The sequence below is a fragment of the Magnolia sinica genome, chromosome 2, assembly GCF_029962835.1.
Source record: "Magnolia sinica isolate HGM2019 chromosome 2, MsV1, whole genome shotgun sequence".
Classification (NCBI taxonomy): Eukaryota; Viridiplantae; Streptophyta; class Magnoliopsida; order Magnoliales; family Magnoliaceae; genus Magnolia; species Magnolia sinica.
In genome coordinates, this window is record NC_080574.1 from 13,512,330 (window position 1) to 13,533,614 (window position 21,285).

The window sequence follows — 21,285 nt, forward strand, 5'->3', positions numbered from 1 at the left end:
AGGTTTTGGAGCTTTTTATTGCATTCTATCATGTCTTTTGTACTTCTATCACTTGTTCGATGAGTTTTTTCAGTTTACGCAACACTTGCACCTTCTCCTTCCTGTTCGTCATCCCACTATTTGCTGCCTCATATGACTTCTTACCATGAGTCGGCATCTCAGAATAAGTTAGTTGTTGGTGCAGACTGTCATACTAAAGAGGTGTAATGTGGACGGGTTGTGGTAGTAAGAAGTGGAATATGGATAAGGGATTTTGGTAATAAAAGGTGGAATATGAATAGGAATCATTGTAAGAAGTGTACGAGTGACCGCTTCTTGTATCATCTCTCAATAAATGAAGAGGGCAGGTTTTATTATGAGTTATGGGGACAGATTTAGAGCAGAAATGTGGGATTGATATTTTGGGATAACATTTGTGGACAGGTTTGGGTCACCCTAAGAGTTAGGTTATGGCTGAAAGCTGATAGGCTTGTTTGGACTGTTTTTTGGATAGTTAATGAAGCTTTAGGTTTTGTTTAGGGATTGTTATTGAATTAATGTTGGCAGGTTTTGGAGAGAGGGTATTGGCTGGGTTTGGGTCTAAAGGGATGGTGCTGGGGCTGTTTGGAGTTTAATTTAAGGGACCGTGCAAAGAGTAGGGTTCAGATTTGCTGGCCATGTTAGATTATAGGGAGCTGTAGAGGCTACAAACGATTGTGACTTGTTTTTTTGGACTGTAATTGCCTGGAGGTACTGTTTTGGACTGGTTAAAGATCAGGATGAAGGTGTTAGGACTGGTAGATGACTGTTGGTCATATTGAAGATTTGGGTCATATGGGCTGCTGTTATGATTTCGGGTTTAGGTCCAGGTATATCAACACGTTATAATTTGCAGGAAGTTGAGAAATCTAGCATTTTGGGGTATGAAGGTTCAGAAATAGAGTATTGAATTGGAGTAGGTTTACAATAGAGTGTAGGATTTATATCAATTAGGGTTTAGTTTTGTGTTGTTACCAATGCATGAAGTTGATTTCTGATGGGATTAAGGTCAGGGTTTTAGGTAACTAAGACAGGAATTGTAGGTTTACAATTTAGTGTAGGGTTTGTATTTCTATTAGGGTTTAGATTTGTGTTGTAAACAACAAATGAAGATGATTTTTGATGGGATTAGGGTTAGGGTTTTAGGTAACTGAGTTAGGAATTGTAAGTTTTAGGGCTTTGTGGGTCAATGAGGTCTGCATTTTGGTTGTTTGGTCTGGTTAAGGGTTCTGATTGGTGTTTGATGTGAGCAGGGGCTGATTAAGGCTTCTTGGGGTATGCTTCCTCCCTAAGTGCCAAAACCTCTTCCTTGATATCCTTGAATGTTTAGAATTGTTTAAGGAAATAAGTTCCACGATCATACTTTATATTCTTGAAATCCTACAACGTACTTAACAAAGATAAAAGAATAAAAAAAATCTAGATCTAATATGAAATTTTGTTGGCTTAACCACCGTGAACTTTTGGTGGAAGTTACGGCTGCAGACTAGAACGGAGGAAGCAATAAATTGGAGTGTCTTTTATTAATTCTTCAAAGAAAAAGAAGTGTTTGGCCATAGTGAATAAGAAGGATCCATAAATTGACTAAGAAAACATGGGCTTTTGAACATATTAACACCTGCTCTCTCCATTTTCATTTTTCTCACTTTTTTAGAAATTCTCTCTTTTTAGTTTTAGTTTTACGGAGAGAGAGGTGATTGCAACCAAACAGATTCCTCTACAATGGCACCTGAGCTCTATGGGACGCATAGTGTTGTGTTTGTAACATCCACCCCCCACCCATTCAGTGTGGCTCCTTATTTTCACCGTACATTCCAAAAATTAGATCCATCCAAAAGTAAGGCTTCACATAACATCTGGAAAGTTTTTATTGTATGCCTTCCCATAATCCCATTGTTCCTTGTGATTTGGCCCACCTGAGTGTTATATTGAGCTGAGTTTGGCTCAAAGAGCTAAAAAAGATGGTTAAACCTAATATTGTTGGCCAAACAAAAGTTGAATGCTATTACCCTATATTACCTCTTGTAGGGGATTCCATTTGGTTTGTAATGTCTTTTGGAAGTTAGCAAGACAACATAATGGGGGATACAATAGGGTGCAAGTAAAGGCATCAATTGTTGGTTCAATGACATGTTTTCCACCAATTGGGTCCATCCATATGTTGGGCCCTACCATGTATAGCATATGTAGAAAAATTACACCTATTTGATGTTCATATTATTTAATTGCTAGCTACCAAAGCTATGATCGAAAATGAAAATAGTTAATGGTCAGAAGAAAAGTGATAGATAGGATTGTTTGTGATAGATATAATTTTTTGAAAACTAAGCCTGACCAAATGGATGGATAGACTCGACTGATCATTCAGCATGCCACATGTACATCGCATTGTGATTATCTTCTGGTAACCGGTGTTCAAAATATCGGTATTGTGTTACGTATCGCACCCTTGGGATACGGATATGTATCGGTATTGCATGGGATATATCGGTTGTATCACGTAATGTATCGCTCTTGTTGGAAACATGGGAAAACATTGGGAAATTGGTTGAATTTTTCAATGAAACTTCAATGATTGTTAAAAAAGACATCAATACACACTTATAAATCAAAGCATTACAAAAAACAAGTGCACACAATAGGTTTTCTTTGTATGGGGTCCCAATCTATGCGCTGTCTAACTGAATTGATGCATTTATATTCAAAGTTTATTCATATAATTTATAAATGTAAGAAGACATGTGGAAACACAAGCAATACATTCAAAAGCAAAAGAAGAATGGCTAGATCAGGTTACATACATGTTTGATTTTATGTTTGGACACAAAGATTGCAACCGATTTGTGAGAAATTGATTTATTTTATTTTATTTTTTTATTTTTTATTTATTGTTTTCAATTTTTCGCAATTGGGCCCATCTCCTCCAAATCTTGAAATCGAGCTCCCAATCCATGATTTTTCATGCAAAACATGAAAAACCTAGATTTGTAACAATTTGACACTGATTTAACATGATTTACAAAAAAAGGGATAAAAATCGAAAATGCTCATCGAATCGAATATGTGGGATATATCCCATTACTTGTGCGTTTCGTATCGCATAGGTGGGATACAAGTAGAGCTGTACACGAGTCGAAATGAGTCGAGCTTGGCACAACTCGGCTCGACTTGGCCAGTAGCTAACCCCAGCTCGAACTCGGCTCGACTCGGTCCTCGAGACTGACTGGCCAGCTCGGCTTGGTTTGGTCAGCTGCTTGGGTGAGTTTGAGCCGAGTTCGAGCCTATGCGGCATTTTCTCAAACACATACAATGCATCTTCAATTTTTCACGAAATGCAAAACAGTAACAACAACATACATGCATTTCATCAAACACGGGGCGGGCAACATCAAAATCATGATTTGAGGGTAGTTTTATAATGTGAAGTTTGTTTTTTTTTTTTTTTGTAGTGATTTGTTTCATATCCATTCCTTCATCACCACTAGCCGACCCCGCAGAGAATGTATGCATACGAAACAACACTTCATTGAGTCATTTCGTCAAACACTTGGCGAGCAACATCAATATCAAAATAACCGAGTCACCAAGTCGATTCGAGTCGAGGTTCGATCCGAGTCGAGTCGAGCTTGGGCAAGCTCAAACTCGGCTTGAAAATTTTCTGAGCTCAAAATATCAACTCGACTCGGCTCGAACTCAGTTTTGAACCGAGTCGAATCGAGCTTTTTCGAGTCGAGTCGAGCGAGCTAACTGAGCTAACTTGGTTTGTGTACAACTATAGATACAAGATATATCGTGGGACATATCGGCGAATATCATCAATACTTCAAACATTGCTAGTAACTGCTATCTAATCTGTAATTTGTACAATTCACAATTTATAGCCGTTGATTTTCTTACTTTATGTGTAAACTTGTCTATGTGTTCAATTTTCTTATTAAAGAGCCTTTTAGAAACAAAGAAAGAAAGAAAGAAAAGAAAAAGAAGAAAAAAGGACTAATCATTGAAAAGTATCGTAAAATTTAGATCTGAATACAGGTGTATTGCATATCTTCTTCTTCTTCTTCTACTTCTTCTTCTTCTTCTTCTTTTTTTTTTTTTCATTTTCGTTTCTTGTTGTGAATTTTTAAAGAAAAATCATACTTTAATTTCTATGTTATGCTAAAATGTTAAAATTTGGGTGTAAAATATTCACACATTTGCTAAAACTCTTTTGTTGCAACCAATCTTACTATAACGTGACATTTTGGATTAAAATGTAGAAGGATAAAGAGGAAATTTCTTTATTCGGAAACTCATAATTCTTACTAGATGTATGCATGGTTTTTTTTTTTTTTTCAACTTGTTGTATTTTCTGACCGTGTTGTATTGCAAATATGTGCTCCCTTTTCTAGGAAAATACACTTGGGGTTTTTTCTACGAGATAAACTTGGGGCTTTTGTCTTACTAGCTTCTATTCTTTCTATGCTTTCAATATTAGAGATTCCTAGTTTTCATGTTGAAACTTCAGAGTACCTACAGGCTAAAGCTACAGTCAGGTTAATGATACAGTCATGGTCCATGTTATGACCTATTCATAGGCTAAGTATCATGTACAAAGTTTGGTTACTAACAATCACTGTTTTTTTTTTTTTCGTATTTGATTTTGCAGCAATTGAATCTATTGATGTCACCCGAATATTAACTCTACAGGATGGGGAGGCTGTTTATCCCCTACCCAGAATTAAATCTTTAGTCGTTCACCCAAAGCTAAATCTAGCGGCATTGCTGTTTGCAGTTAAGTATGCAGCAGTATGAACATAATTATTCTGTAATTGACTTACTACCTGTTAATGCCTTAAGAAGCATGGTCCTTCTGTTACAGAATATAGCAAGTGGAGATGTGAAAAATAGGACTGCATTCACTAGGGAAGGAAGGAAGCAACTTTTTGCAGTTCTACAAAGTGCAAGGGGATCCACAGGTACCATTTATCTAGATGGATGATTTGGAAATATTTATACAACACGTGCAACTGTGAATTTTGAGAAACAAGATTGGATTTGGGGTATTGTTATGCTCAAAAGACTGCTAGGTTCCAGCCATAATGCTTCACTATAGGTCATGCATATATTCTGAATCCCGGGGGTAGTCACTCTTGATGTGCCATTGGTTCTCTGTTTGGTTATCTTGATCTAAATACTATTTTTGAATGGGATTCGACTGCTGAAACGATTTTACTTTGTTGTTTCTTCCTATTTGTTTATGGTTGTTTTGTCCAAATTGCTAATGTTTTTCATTCCCTTCAATATTTGTTGTTGGTCCATTGGCTCACAAGCATGGAGATTGTGCTGAGAATAAGAATTGAAATTACTCTTCTTTTCACTTGTTTAGGGTCTGTTTACAACAGAGGGAGACTCCTAACTTGTTTGGAATTTTTAATACAAAAAGGATTTGATTATTTGAAAACTAGGATATCTGGTTTCTCTACACTTCTGGTGCTAAAGACGAAACATGTTTAAAAGGATTTGGGGGGGTGGGTGGGTGTGGGGTAACGGGGATGGACCTAGGATGTAAGATCATACCAATCTGTTGCATTTTGTCTCACCTGAATGGAAAAGGATGGGGATATCCTATCGCATTGGCACACATGCAGAGAGGCCCAAGTTATTGTTGGATTTTTTGAAACAGATCAGAATGAAACAAATTTGAAAAGTTCCATAGGTTAGTTTAACCCTAATGGATCCCTCTTTATGATATGCCATGTTTCCTAAATGGAAGAACACATAACTACAATCTTAAAATTGAAAACTAGTTTGTTTTTTCCGCTGTTGTTCTTCCATTGCAGGAAGGTTCTCTCTGATCTATTTCAAATGTAGGGGAGGAAGAGAACCACTGTCAAACCTCTGGTAAGGGGCCAAGGGCTGACCTGAGCTGTCCACAAAGTGGACCCCACATGCTTGTGGCGTGCGCACGTGTGAGAGGGATGGGTGTATCCCACCTTCTCTCTCTTATACACACGCCCAGAGGGGGCTTAGCCGTCCAAGCTCTCTCTTATCTGGTTTTCACTCTCCCTTTGAGATATGATTTATTTACAAGGCAGAACTCAGGGTTTCGGGAGGTGCATTACTTATAGTGCTTCACCACCCTATAGATTATAGTGTACCCTATTATGAAGGAAGTCTGTTTAACTGCCTATACCATCCCTAACCATCAAAATCTCTCCACTATTCGTGATCACTATCCTTGGCCAATTCCGATGTCGGTTAATTTATACCATGCACACTAACCATCGAAATCTCTTTGCTATTTGTGGTCACCATCCTTGGCCAATTCCCATGTCGGTTAAAGGATTAGATCAACATATTGAAATCCTGTGCTGATTCTCTCGTATGGTTCCCAGATAAAAAGGGAGATTTTTGGTAAAATCTTTATATCTATGTCTTAGCAGGAAAGAGGCATCCAAAGCAGCGACCATTCTTCATAAAATTTGGAAATACAAAGTCCCCCCAAAGATCGTGGTGTTTGGATGGCTGGCGGGCAAGAGGAAAGTTCTAACAGTCGATAACCTTAGAAAAAGAGGAATGATCATTACCAACATTTGCCCATGCTATATGTCCCATGAAGGAACGGTTGATCATTTGTTTATTCATTGCACTTTCTTCCACAAGGTATGGTAAAAAATTTCATCCTCTTTCCACGTTTATTGGGCCTTCCCAAATTCTACGGATTGATTGATTTCAGCCTGGCATGGCGTGTCCCTGGGAAAAAACAGATCCACGGTTTGGAGAATGGCCCTGCTAGCAGTGTGGCGGGCGGTCTGGGAAGAACGAAACAGGAGATGTTTTAAGGATATGTCTAAGCTAGTAGATTACATTGTCAAAAGAGTTTATCAGTTCATTACAGAATGGGCCTGTTTTATAGTCAACTTAGAGCTTTGTAATTTGTCTCATTTGGGTGGATAAGGGGTCGCTATCTCCGCGTGCCTTTTCCCCCTCCTTTTTCTTAATGAAACGTTCTTTGTTATTTGTAAAAAAAAAAAAACATATCTTAGTCATTGGATGCCCATCGAATATGGTTTAAAACAAATCAGCGGTCAAAACTGAAAATTAATGGTCGAAAACTCACGAATAAACAATTGGAAACACTAGGGGCGTGTTTGGTCCATAGAATTGAATGGTATTGAATTGTATTAGATGGGATAAACATCATTATTGCACAATGATTGCATGTCCGGAAATACCACGGTATTGTAGCCATCCAATCCCATGTTTGGGATAAAATTTTTGCTATAGGAAAACACCAGATTAAGCAAAATCATGTTTGGTGGACCATGGAATTGTAATCAATGGACCAAATTCACAATGAATGTCGTTCACTTGTACACATATATAACCAGAATGTCACATATAAACGGTGTATATGGATGGATGACATGGATAAATGCATGCATCAATGTGGGGCCTACATGTGTAGTGAATTTCAAAATCCATGGAAATCCTGCATGGGACCAAATGCAATTCCATCCCACCTCATCCCAACCTTTCCCATCCTCTCCAAATGCTGGATGGAATTGCACAGGACCAAATGCAATTCTATCCCACCTAATCCCATCTAATACCCTGTGCCAAACGCCTCCTAGAGTTGTTGGCCAACCATTAAAACACTTGATGGACGGTCCAAACCATAAGATTAGCTCACTAATCATGTACCCCACAACTAAATACTTCAGGGCCTGTTTGGTACGTTGGCTTAGGTGGGATGGAATTGTATTTGGTCCCATGCAAATTCCATCTGACATTTGGAAATGACGGGAAGGATTGGGATTAGGTGGGATGGAATTGCATTTGGTTTCATGCAGGATTTCTGGTGGATTTTGAAATCCACTACATCTGTGAGGCCCACATTGATGCATGTGTTTTATCCATGTCATTCATCCATATGCACCCTTTACAAGTGACATTGGAGTTGTATATGTCTATAAGTGGCCAACATCAGTTGTGAATCTGGTTCATTGATTACAATTCCATGGTCCACCAAACATAGGTTTTGCTTAATACAGTGCTTTTCCAGAGGAAGAATTTGATTCCAAACATGAGGATTGGATGATCAAAATACCATGGTATTTCTAGACATGCAATCATTGTGCAATAATGGTGTTAATTCCATCTAATGCAATTCCATACCATTTAATCCTGCGGACTCAATGGCTCATTCATGATCTGCTCAATCCCAAAAAACTAACAACAAAATGGATTCCATGCTCACCTCACCAATGTTCAAGAAAGGAATAAATGATTGTTAGTTTCTTTATCTTCCCAGCACATAAAAGAAATGCTCAGAAGAGCCAATTGTCCTTTGTGTAGATTGGCCATTGTCGGATCCTGTTTCCCCATGGCTGTCTCAGCAAAGGCTTCCACTCTGGATGGAATTTCCCCACACTTAGGGGCATGGGGACACCATATCATTGGATTTATGGCAAAGGAGGAAGAATGGTTTTTAGGAGAAGCAACTGTTAGAATGCCATATCCGAACCTTCCAATCCTGCACACTCGTATTCATTTGAACCTCATGTCAAAAACCCATCAGATGTTTAAAATCGATATTCTCATCATCCAGTAGATTTCAATAGAAGTGAGCTTCAACCAAACATCCGACCCACCTATCAGAACTGTCTCCAGAATTCTCCCTGAAATACTGTTTTTGCTTGTGATGACGTCCATCCAAAGAGATTATGATTCCTCCCTGAATCTTTGATACCACTTGCTAAGAAGCGCCCAATTTCTTTTCCTTCAGGGATTCTTGGAGGAAGTCATGTCTTTCATCTCCGACTTGGAAAGAAGAGGGGTTAGGCCATGCTTTCTTTTTCGGCTGTTGAATGTTCCCCTTCCGAGAGGAAATTCATTTGAATGCAATCTAGCTTCTTCACCACCTTCGCCAGCATTATGAAAGGCTAAAGGAAATCGACCTGGAGGTTCAAGAGGGGCCAACTTTATGAGATGATAATCAAAGAGAAGTCCGACATATTCAATTGCTGAACATCCAACTAGTTGGTTTAGATCTCCATAAATGCATGTCATCGTAGGGATTTTCAAAACCCTGAGGTTGCTCAGGTGCAACTTAGAACTGTGAAGGTTACTTCATTCAGTAATGGTCGGTGTATTATTCCATAGAACCCTTTTGATTAATTACTATAAGAAGAGCACAAAATAGACATGTACCCGTGACTATTATGCATAAACAATGGAAACAAACTCCAAACTGCCTGTATTATACATTCTTATGATGCAAAGCATCATGTCTTTGAGCTAAACATTGTTCTTTAATGCAATTTGTATTTTAGGCATATTTGTGGAATTTTTTTGGTTAATATGTACACAAATACTGGCACTTGTCTTTGACTGTTCAATTTGTAATGCCATGTCTTCTAGTTTGAAATATTTATTCTTATGTTAAGGTACATGGCTAGCATTTTATGTTCCTCAGTCAGATATTCTAACCGCTGGAGGTGTCATGCAGCCACAGTTTTGAAGGAAAAACTTTCATCTCTTGGTTCATCCGGAATTTTAGCTGATCACCAGCTCCAAGCACAGCTACAGGAGCATCACTTGAAGGGGTGAGTTGCTGTTAAAATTTTCAAGCAAGCTTAATATTAAAAATTCAAGTGAGTCGAAAGTGAAAAATGTGGAGGGAATGATTTTGAGTTTACCTAACGCCTGAACTAGGCTAGACATTTCATGGTTGTATTTGGTATGCAACCAACTGAAAAAGATGCAGATTGCAACTCATGTTTTTCATTTTGTTAGACATTTGTTTATACTTCACAGTTAGTACTGATGGTTAAAGTTGGCAACCTGGTGGGTAACAATAGCTTTTGATATATTTCAATTCATCTGATGCCCATTTTTGTTAAAATCCTACAATATACAATTTAAATCCTATGATTCAACTCAAATCTCATGGGAGGGAATTTGAATATTAGTTTCACTCCCTTTCTCCAAAAAACCTCCCATTTTGGATGATGCTTTGTTGTCCTCAAGGTGTGCCATAATGGTTCGGTGGGCGTAACGGTCCCCACCAATACCATTATGTGTAATGTCCGTTACGGGGTTATATATATATATATATATATAATCCCAAATATTTAGAGGATTCCAAATATGTCTTCTTTTTTGGTTTTGACCATATTTATGATGGTGTAACGGTCAAATCTTTGGTCAAAATGGTGTCTTGGCCTATTTGATGATTTTATGAATCCAGCAGGCTTAGATTTATTGCAAAGCTCTTATTTTTAATTTCCTATGTATCTAATATCAATGATGAGATTATATTAACATGAACGTAATACTAATAATGAGCCAATTAATTATTTACATTTATATAACTTTTCTTTTTGGATTTTTATTGACAGTCGCTAGTCATCAGAAATCAGCCAAAAATAAAATATCCAAAAAAGAAAAAGAAAAAAGAAAAAGAAAAAAAGCAATATGGGATTTTAATGACTAATCTAAGGCATGAATTTGTACATCTATTCATCCTATATCTATTCCAACTATTTACAATCAATATTAAGAGGAAAAAAACATTTTTGGGAATATTTTTTACAATTATTGTTCATTCGAAAAATCTGCAGAATAAAAATACAATAAAAGGGATTTTAAGGACTCATCTAATGCATGAATTTATACATCTATTACATCTATTCCGACCATTTACAATCAATATAAAAAAATTCTGAGGATTTTTTTTTTTTTTTTGTGACAGTTACCGTTCATCCAAAAATTAGCTGAAAAAAAACAGATACAAAATCGGATTAATAGGACTAATCTAAGGTATGAATTTGTACATCTATTCATCCTACATCTAATCTAAGGCATGAATTTGTACATCTATTCATCCTCATCTTTTCCAACCAGTTATAATTGATATTCATAATAATAAAAAATTTTGGGGAATTTTTCTTGACAGCCACTGTTCATCCAAAAATCAACCGAAAATAAAAATACAAAAAATACAAAATCTGATTAAAATGACTAATCTAAGGCATGGATTTGTACATCTATTCCAGGAAAGAAAAAAAAAAAAAAAATGATGTTTGAATGGGTGTTTAATGTTTTGGGTCTTAAAGGCTATGATCTAGCTTTTTTAGGTGCTTAGTTTGCTGTCTGGCTGCTATCTCAGTAGTCCTCTTTGTTTGCTTTCTTTTCGTTTTAATTTATTTTCTTCAGTTCTTTTTAAAAAGAAAAAAAAAAGAAAAAAAAATTGATTACTTACCTCTTTTCTTTCAAAATTTTCCCAAATTGGTTGAAAGAGCTTTGATTCATCCAAATTGTCTAAATTGAGTATTTTAATCCGCAAAAAGTGCACATGGTATGTTGAAATTGGCTTAGGATCACTCTAAGAACAATGAAAATTGAAGAGAAATGGAAAAAAAAGGTAGAAAAGGAGGCAATTTGGGCAGGTTTTAAAGAAAAAAGGAGCCGTCTTTTGAAATAGCCATTACTATGTCATTTTCAAGGGGTGCTCGCATAAAGGGCACCACCAATACGTTATGTGATGGTTGTTGCACCCCCTAAATGGTCGTTATGGCACACCTTGATCTTCCTCTTTGGTTTGAATAAAATTTTCGTAAATTCCATTAATCTTTAAAAAAAAATCCTACAATTTATTGGTTAAATCTTGCCATTCATGATTTGAGTCTTACAATTTGACTTAAATCCAAGAGGTCCATTCTAGCACAAAAAGATGAGCCTTGAAAAATACCTCCTCCACCTTGGAAGCTTCATTTCAGAAGCATCTCCTATTTCTCTCCCAAAGTAGCCCATAGGGAAGCTAGAAGGGTTAGTCTCCACAATACTATAGCGGTCCTTCCTGCTACCATTCCATTCCAAATCAAGAATATGTCCCCCATCGATTCAGGCATAACCCAAGATGTCAAAAACTCTGAAAAAGCTATTCCATACTTGCCTAGTGAAAAAGCAATGGATAAAAAGATGATCACCCATCTCCGCGTTTGCCATATACATCATGCATACATTGGGCAACACCATTGACCTTTTTTGGAGATTATTGATGGTGATAACTCTTCCTCTTCCCACTAGCCATCCAAATGCCGCTATCTTCGGTGAAGCTCTGTAGTACCACACCTTTGCCGTTGCCACTCTCGATCCAACCTCATTTGAATGCCTCAATAACCTGTAAAGCGACCGAACCAAAACATACCTGATTTATCCTTAATCCAAAGCATTTTACCCCCTTTGTTTTCTTTACCGGCAAACAAAATTTGAGTCTCAAGAAGCCTCATAAACTCCACCTCTTCATCCATCATATTCCTACTACAAGGAGGAGACCAAACCACCACATTTCCTATAATATATATATTTTCTTTATCTTATGAAACAAAATCATAAAAAACTTACAATTGTAATTTATGATTTATGATCTCAGCCCTCTTATGATTTTAGGATTTGATACGACTTTGCATGGTATTCCGTAACGGTTATGGTTGTCATAATGGCTATCGCTATTACGTTAAGGCCGTTACAGTCTTTTTTCTTAAAAAAAAAAAAAAAAAACAAAAAAACTGAAAAAACCTGTATTGGCCCCATAAAGGACTGTTATGGGGCTGTTACTGGTCATTTTTACTGTAACAGCCGTAACGTAATGGTCATTACGGCACTCCTTTGCGACTTTGATAACGTTGGTTATGAACCTAGTGCTTCAAAGCCTCCACTTTGTCGCCAATTTTTCCCCTTGGATATCCAAGCCCATGGTCCATGTTCATAAAAATGCATGCAACAAAGCCCATCTCCAAGACCATGCGACAAATGACCTGATGGTGGAGATTAAGCCACCCCGGTTTGGCACTGGTTAAAAAAAAGCACAAGTTAACCACAAGCAAATCCAGACAGTCTAATTTCCTAAGTGGCTATGGAATTTAGGATACTCGTGAACTGTAGGACAACTCTCCCATGACCAGAACCTAGCCGATATGTCCCCTACTCTTTCACCATGGAGCCAACCAAGAGTGAATCCAGAAGGATCAACTTCAACCCATAAATAAAATATTTCCATGTGCAACTGTATCATCAAGGAAGAATGTAAGCAAAGATTTCACTAATGGCCAAGTTCCATTCATCATAAAAGGTCACTCGTGACCAAGTTCCAATCAGCGAAAAGGTCTAATACCAAGCTCACACTACTAACTGGGTGTACACTAAAGAGTAAATTGTATAGGCATGACTGTAGCTCGTGATTAGTTGGTTCCACCTTGCATCATGATGTAGAGCAGGTTGTGGACACTTTCATGGCCAAGATGGACCAGAGAAGGCCCAAGGCGGAAGTGATCAGGACCGTCAGAATCTTAAAGCAGTTGTATCTCGCAAACTGGAATGAGTTTTTCGACACACCATATATGATTTTGGGGTAGGAGAAGCTACTTTAGCCAACCAACCTCGCTATGCCAGGTTGCCCATGCCGGATTTGCGAGATTCCATCAGATCGACGGTCGAAAGTCCATTTTATTTCCATTTTTACTATAAATAGCAAGTTTTAATTCGATCATAACTTTTGATTGTTTGAGTTTTAGGACTCGTGCCCAACATGAAAAGGGCTTAGAAAAATTTGGAGAATAATGTGGTTAGGCCAAATTGGACACTTACTATTTTTGGCCGAAAACCAAGAAGTCTAGTAGGAATCTAGACCGTCTATAAATAGTAAGTTTACTATTTATAGTAAGTAACGTTTTTAGGGAGTGTGAGTTGGAGTCTTGAGTCTGAAACTCCGTCCTAGGTTTGAGTTCACTATTTAAAGGATTGTAATTTTATTTTTTTTTTAAATTTTGTTTTTTTTAATATCATGAATCAATTTATTTCAAATTATTAGAATTTGTTTCTGTTTTCATCCATTGTGGATTCGAGGAATCTCTGTGAGGAGTCCAGAGAAGCGCCATGGATTCGGAGTAGTTATCCTTGAGGAAGACTGTGATCAACCTCATCACGTCCTTCCTTGCGTCACATCACCATAAGCTTCCAAAGCTTGGAGTTTTCATGTTGCGTTTGGTTTCATGGTTTTACTGATGGAGTGTGTTGCTGGATTCATCATTTAAGAGTAAATAACTGATATCATATCCACAGCTTTTGATTATGTTATGACTCTTTTGACTTGATCATAAATGTACATTGTGAACCACCTGTGTCGTTTTTCCTTGTTGATCATTACATCTTTCTTCTGCTGATATTCTGACACCAGATTTAAATATTAATTATAACATCTAATACTCTAGTGACACTAGAAATTTCTTTTGTGCCAGACAAAGTCAGCTTACCATATCAGATATTGCCCGGAAGGCCTTTCTGCACAGTGTATTCTTCTAACTCCTTTCTATTCTTATCGTTATCATATTTGGTTTTGGTTCACTGGCGAAGATGCCTGAAAAGTATATGAATAAAGATATTAGCCAGCATTTTGCAGAAACCTAGACATGGTAAGGGTGCAAGAATCCTCATGAACATTTAATGGAACTATGGCTCTAGGAAGATAGTCATATAGCCATTAAAGTCGATGAGATATACAAAATCTGTATCCTGCTCTTCTGCAGTAGTTTCTATGAAAAAAAAAAAAAAACAAGTTTATTTTCCCTACTCGTGGGAGAATATCATCATCATAATCATCATCTATGACTTCTCTCACTAACTGTGGGAGAATATCTTATATATTGTTCACTTGTTTTTTTTTTTTTTTTTTCAATCTGATCGTCCTCCTGAGGCCTGCATTTTGTATCATAGTAACAAAATCCTCTGACATCTAGAAATTTATGAATTATTCATGAATTTCTCAGGAAAAAAAAAAAGAATTTCCCTAGCAGCAGTTCAAGAATTATTGAGTAATCCACAAAGTATTTGCGAGTAACATGCGAATATTCACAACGAAAGGTTCAGCAAAAAAAAAAAAAACTTAGAAATATTGATTTGTTTCTTTTTTGAGAAGTCGCTTTCTTCCTGATTTTTTTTTTCCAATTTTTTTTTTTTTTTTTGCCTGACACTTTCCTGAATCCCACACTCAGTTGGCACAAATGTTTGAAGTTTGAACTCTTTCAGTTTGAGCGGCTAATTCACTATTTATGTGTCCTTTCTCTCTCTATATAGCATTTCATGGAAGGGCACGCCAAAGGTGGTCCAATCTCTAGGTTGCCTCTCATCACTATCTCGAATACTAACCATCATTTGAGGGATGTTCCTGTTTGCCAGGTATAAATGCAATCATTCAGTTTGGTGTTTTTTTTTTTTTTTGGGAGGGGTTGTTATTTCTCCTTTTTGAACTGATGTTATCAGTGCTTTTCCAGCCATTTCATTTGGAGCTGAATTTTTTCAATAAAGAGAACCGAGTTCTTCATTATCCTGTCAGGGCATTTTATATCGATGGCGTCAACCTTATGGCATATAATATCTGCTCTGGAGTGGATAATTTATACAAGAAGCTTTTTTCCAATGTAACCATATAATGTTCTTTTGTTGTAGAATTTCCATCGTGATTGTATATTATTGCAAGCAGACAACAGGGTTTAACAATTGAAAGTGAGTTGATACCCATTTGTTATCTGGTTGCAGATTGCTGGAAATGTTGAATGCTGTCCTAGGAGCATACTTTACAGTTCAAAGCAACACCTGTTTCTCATTGTTTTTGAGTTCAATGGTTCTGCAAATGAAGTTGTAGTTTACCAAGAACTGACTGATTTCCAGTCAGCCAATAATAAAGGAAACACAATAAAAGGTTTGCATGTCTTCTAGATTTACACATTTTCTGGTGCATAGATACTCATGCATAGATCTCCAGAGAAGAGCTATGGTGCTTCCAAATGCCTGCCTGCTTTGTTTGAATGCGGAGGAATCAGTGGACCATCTCTTTATCCACTGTTCTTTCTCCCGGGTGGTCTGGTCTGGCATTTTTTGATCCTCAGGATTCTCCTAGGTGATGTCTGAGTCAATTGATCCTCTGTTTCGTGCTCGGAATGGAGATTCTGGAGGTGGCTTTGGCTCCTGGACATGGAGGCTTGCTCTCTTGGCTGTTTTATGGTCTATTTGGATGGAAAGGAATTGCCGTGTCTTTCATAATGAGAACATTTCCTCGGATAGGGTTTCCAGTCAGGTCTTTGTGTTTATCTGAGTGGCGTCCTTGAGTGGTCTTGGGTTGGGGTTTTGAAGTTTTTGTGGCTCCTGTCTGTTGTATTTTTAAGTTTGCCTTTTTTGTTTTCCTTTTGGTTTGTTGTTCTGTTCTTCTTTGGCCTTTGGCCCCAAAAAAATTGCATCATCTTTCACAAAACAAAAAAAAGAAAAAAAGAAAAAAAGAAACATTTGCCAAACCCCCTTTAACTCTCCCTGTTTCTGTTGTGTAGGTCGAGATGCAGCATTTATTGGCCCTAACGAAAACCAGTATGTAATTCTGGAGGATGACAAGACTAGCCTGGCTTTGTATATTCTGCCGGGGGTGGCTGTTAAAGGAGCTGCTGAAAATAATGGAGCACTTGATCCAAACTCATTTGCTGAAGCTAATGTTGGGACTGAACGGGGCCCTCTGCAGTTTGCTTTCGAATCTGAAGTTGATCGCATATTTTCTGCACCACTAGGTGGATAAAGCAAAGTTTTCTCTAAACATTTAGCATAACAAAGATGACTCATTCTTGCTGATCATGGTACTGCCTTATTGTAGAATCAACTGTCATGTATGCTTGTCATGGGAACCATATTGGGTTGGCTAAGCTGGTTCAGGGATACCGCATTTCAACTGATGATGGTCAATATATATCAACCAAAACAGAAGGGAAAAAGTCAATCAAATTGAAAGTCAATGAAGTTGTACTCCAGGTAATCGGTGCTGCTTCTGTTAACTCTTTTGGATACCCATTGTGTTGATATTGTATTGTATTTTTCTTTTTCTAATTTTTTTGGAAAGGCCGTAGTATTGATATTCTTTTGGTTGCAGTCGTTGCTGCTGCCTTAATTTCCTTGAAACTGACTTACTGTGTAAACTGTGATGATTTTTAATGGCTTTCAAAATTGAATGCTTATATATATATATAAAATTTATTCTTGTAGAACGCTTTTTTTTTTTAAAAAAAAATAAAAATAAAAATTATTTATCCTTGTAAACTGACTTACTGTGTAAACTGTGTTGGGTCATATAGTTAGTAGGGGTAATGAGATGAAAAACCATTCCATATAGTTAGTGTGTGTGCGTGTGCGCGCGCGTGTGCGTGTGCGTGTGCGTGTGCTTGCGTGTGTGCGTGCTCGTGCGTGCATGTGCATGTGTGTGTGTGTGTGTGCGTGTGCGTGTGTGTGCATGTGCGTGTGCGTGTGCGTGTGTGTGCGTGTGTGTTCAAAATACCCTGCCATATTTTGAACATGCACTTAGATACAACAGCTGATGGATGATGATGAACTTTCAGGTTTCTTGAGTCTCTCTGTGTGTGTGTGTGTGTGTGTGTGTGTGTGTGTTCAAAATACCCTGCCATATTTTGAACATGCACTTAGATACGACAGCTGATGGATGATGATGAACTTTCACGTTTCTTGAATCTCTTTGTTACTTCCATGCATTTGACAGTTCCTAGAAAGGGCCTGGTGAATTTTATAATTTACTTCCTCTGTGTGAATGTTGTGGTTTCTCAAATAACCCAGAAAATATTAGTTTGTACAAGCAGTTTGGATGTTACCATGAAAATCTTTTATCAGCTCTCTTTCCCAGAAGCTTAGTTCATGGTTGGGAAGTTGGTATTTGTATGAATCTGCATTTTCTTGTAGGGCATGTCTGGATTGAGGGTTAACTTGGGAAAGTTTACTTCGACAAGACATTTGCACTTGCTTGGGAAGCGGAGGTTGCATGGAAAACTGTTTGCCTTTGTCTTTCCCACCTCAAAAGGGGAATAAAACCTTTAAAAAATAAAAAATAAAATGCTGGGAAAAGAGTTTACCTTCCACGTGACATTCTAAATGGCAAAATTGGAGGGAAAAGAGGTTTCCTATTGTGGGTTGCAACCCAAACTCTTTCAAATGCAAATGAAAAGCATTCTCCAGGACTTCTCTTTAGAAAAACAAACAAGTGCAAAGGGTTTCCTTCCCCTAGTACTGATGTCAGTTTACTATCTGCTTATGTCACAATTTCTCTTTCCCTTGCCTTTAGTTTACCCCCAATCCAAACACACCCTTAATTTTCATTCAGACCCAATAGGCACAGAAAATTTGTCCACATTGCCAGAATGTAATTCTTCTGTTTATTATGTTAAACCATACTGCCAAATGATAAGAGAAAATCCTCTAATTAGTGTTCTTATAGGGTTCTACTGTCTTTTACAGGTTCACTGGCAAGAAACTCTAAGAGGTCAAGTTGCGGGAATATTGACCAGTCACAGGGTATTGATTGTTTCCGCAGATCTAGAGATCTTGTCAAGCAGTTCTACCAAATTTGACAAAGGAGTCCCTTCAATATCCTCAAGAGAGAAATTCAATACAATATGCATTTGTTCTTTTTCTGGATATATTTTTTATAACTGAACAGTTCATAAGTCATTTTGTTATTGAATGCTTAACTTCCTTGTACTTTAGATCCCTTTTATGGGTTGGGCCTGCACTTCTCTTTTCTAGTGCAACTGCAGTTAGTCTGCTTGGATGGGATAGCAAAGTTCGGACTATCCTTTCAATTAGCATGCCCTATTCTGGTAAGCCTACTAGATTTTCTCTGCCTCAAATGCGGGGATCTTTCTTTTTCTTTTTCGTTTTTCATGTTTGAGGGTATCAGTGGCAGAAGATATTTCTGCTGGGGAAAAATGTTGCAAAATCGTGTCTCAATATGTCAATAAAGTTACCAATTATAATTCAGTCAAGCTATTTTTCTTCCAAGCGATCAGGATGACCTTGTCTGTGCAGTGTTGGTTGGTGCCTTGAATGATCGGTTATTGCTCGTGAACCCTACTGATATAAATCCAAGGCAAAAGAAAGGAGTCGAGATTCGGAGCTGTCTTGTAGGACTTCTTGAGCCCCTGCTTATTGGATTTGCTACCATGCAACAAAATTTTGAGCAGAAGATTGACCTGTCAGAGATCCTGTACCAAATAACATCCAGGTTCTTTTCCACTGCTAGACGCATACTTGAGATTGCATCTCTCGTAGCTGATACCTCTTATTTTAAAATACTTTCTCGGACATCTTTGACAGCTCATAGAGAGAGAGAGGATACCAGTCATGATTCATGAAACCTGACATGTTCTAAATTTCTTAATGAAGGTTTGATAGCTTACGCATTACGCCAAGGTCTCTTGATATTCTTGCTAGAGGTTCACCTGTTTGTGGGTATCTAGCCTTATCATTATCCCAAGCAGGTTCGCAGTTCACTCAGGTGAGATATGGCCTGTGCATTGCCATATATTCTTGTATTTCACATTTATATTGGTTCCTTAAAATGTGCCAATCTGTCTTAGGTATCGCGGTGCATCTATGCAATCAAAGCCCTCCGCTTTTCTACAGCTTTGTCAGTTTTGAAGGATGAGTTCCTGCGTTCAAGAGATTATCCACAATGCCCTCCCACATCTCATCTGTTCCATCGCTTCCGCCAATTGGGATATGCCTGTATCAAGTATGTAAATCTGTTCATAGATTACTGCACTTTGGATCTATTACATCACTGAGAACCGTTTGCTTCTTACCTATGTAGATAAAATAAAATAAAATAAAATTTATGGATCTATTTCATAACTTGGTTTTATTGGCATAGGATGACACAAAATGTCCAAAGTGGTTTAGCTGAAAAATTCCCTTGAAATAATAAACTGTATTGATCAAATTGGCCCTCAAGCCATTCACTGTGGTATGTCAAATAGGTGATACCTCAACCTTTACAATATTTAGGTTTAACTTATTTTTCTGGAATATTTGGTTTGATACCTCAAGCCGTTCACTTCACACCTTTTGGGTGAAGTGATGATTCAACTCAATGTGTTTTGCCTTTGTCTGGAATATTGGGTTTGATACCTCAAGCCGTTCACTTCACACCTTTTGGGTGAAGTGATGATTCAACTCAATTTGTTTTGCCTTTGTCTGGAATATTGGGTTTGATGGCATGTTCTGGTGCATTAAATTATTGCAATACTTACTATTGACTCCATCGACACAATTATTTCGTAAAATTTGTCATCACCATTTTCACCAGTTCTGCTGTTGCTATTTGATGGTCTGTCCATGGTTTTGCACTTTACCAGACCATAATATCTAGTTACTCCCAAATCCTTAAGTTGATTTCAATCATTGTAATCTTTGGTACAATCCTGTCTAGAAACACAGATCATGACGATTATGTTTCTTACAGTCTTTTAAATAGCTTATGCTATGTAAGTGTGTTTCTTGTACCATGTACCATAGTGTAGCCCTCATGCTAAGTAGTGCACGAATATAGCTTAAGTCGCACATAGTGTATGCTAGGCTAAGTTGCACATGACATAACATATAGAACACTCTACGTAGCCTATGCTACATGCTATTCGTCGTTAAAACAGTAAAATCAATTAATGGTTTTAATGATTTGTTTCATTTTGCTCTCTCACTAAAAAATAGTTATCATTTTCAGTGATTTTATTGAAATAATATGAGCAATAATATTAAATCAGTTCCGTTGCTATTTCTATCTTTATATTACTCTTTGCTACACTTGCCTATTTTACTTAAAGATCTAGAAGTGTGTAGCTTATGTTGCATGCTACATAGCTTATGCCTCACTTCAGAGGGGTGAACAGTACGCTACACACTATTCACTATTTAAAACACTGGTTTCTTATAAAATAGTCTATTCTGAGAAGTATCATAGGGCTCATTTGATTGCTTTAAGTGAGAATCTACGACATTCAGAAATGGATACAGATACAGACAGAGGCAGGGAGCCGACCACTTAAACCAAGGGTTAAAATCTTGGTACAACCCATCTCAGAGTGTGGCTATGATCTTTGTTACATTATACACAGAGAATATTTAAAAGGGCAATCTCATCAGTATAACAAGACGCTGAGAGTGGTAGACATACAATTTTCTTCTACTTTTAAACTGCTTATTGTAGACGTGTAAAAGGATGCTTCATTTTGTCATGATGACATGTGGCATTTTAATAGATAGATGCTTACATGCAATGCATTGTCTCATATTGCATTCTATGAGTCTATGGGATATTCATGGTAGCTTACCATGCAGCCAAGTTGTGTTGGCCACACCATGATGTGTGTATGATATCCAAGCCAACCATCAGGTGTGCCTGTA

The 21,285-nt window shown here is 37.5% G+C and overlaps 1 protein-coding gene across 2 annotated transcripts in view; it reads left to right on the top strand.

The window, feature by feature from the left end:
* LOC131235688 (uncharacterized) overlaps positions 1-21,285 on the top strand; it is a 55,737-nt gene that overhangs the window by 29,570 nt on the left and 4,882 nt on the right. The window contains exons 8-21 of one of the 2 annotated variants that reach the window (XM_058232984.1): positions 4,667-4,791; positions 4,880-4,976; positions 9,512-9,608; positions 14,286-14,355; positions 15,139-15,240; positions 15,336-15,482; positions 15,601-15,763; positions 16,386-16,616; positions 16,700-16,854; positions 18,343-18,471; positions 18,587-18,704; positions 18,913-19,108; positions 19,270-19,381; positions 19,464-19,618. In XM_058232984.1, the coding sequence (XP_058088967.1) occupies positions 4,667-4,791; positions 4,880-4,976; positions 9,512-9,608; positions 14,286-14,355; positions 15,139-15,240; positions 15,336-15,482; positions 15,601-15,763; positions 16,386-16,616; positions 16,700-16,854; positions 18,343-18,471; positions 18,587-18,704; positions 18,913-19,108; positions 19,270-19,381; positions 19,464-19,618 (1,897 nt within the window). The remainder of the gene's footprint in view (positions 1-4,666; positions 4,792-4,879; positions 4,977-9,511; positions 9,609-14,285; positions 14,356-15,138; positions 15,241-15,335; positions 15,483-15,600; positions 15,764-16,385; positions 16,617-16,699; positions 16,855-18,342; positions 18,472-18,586; positions 18,705-18,912; positions 19,109-19,269; positions 19,382-19,463; positions 19,619-21,285) is intronic. The other variant, XM_058232993.1, reaches the window with a different exon arrangement.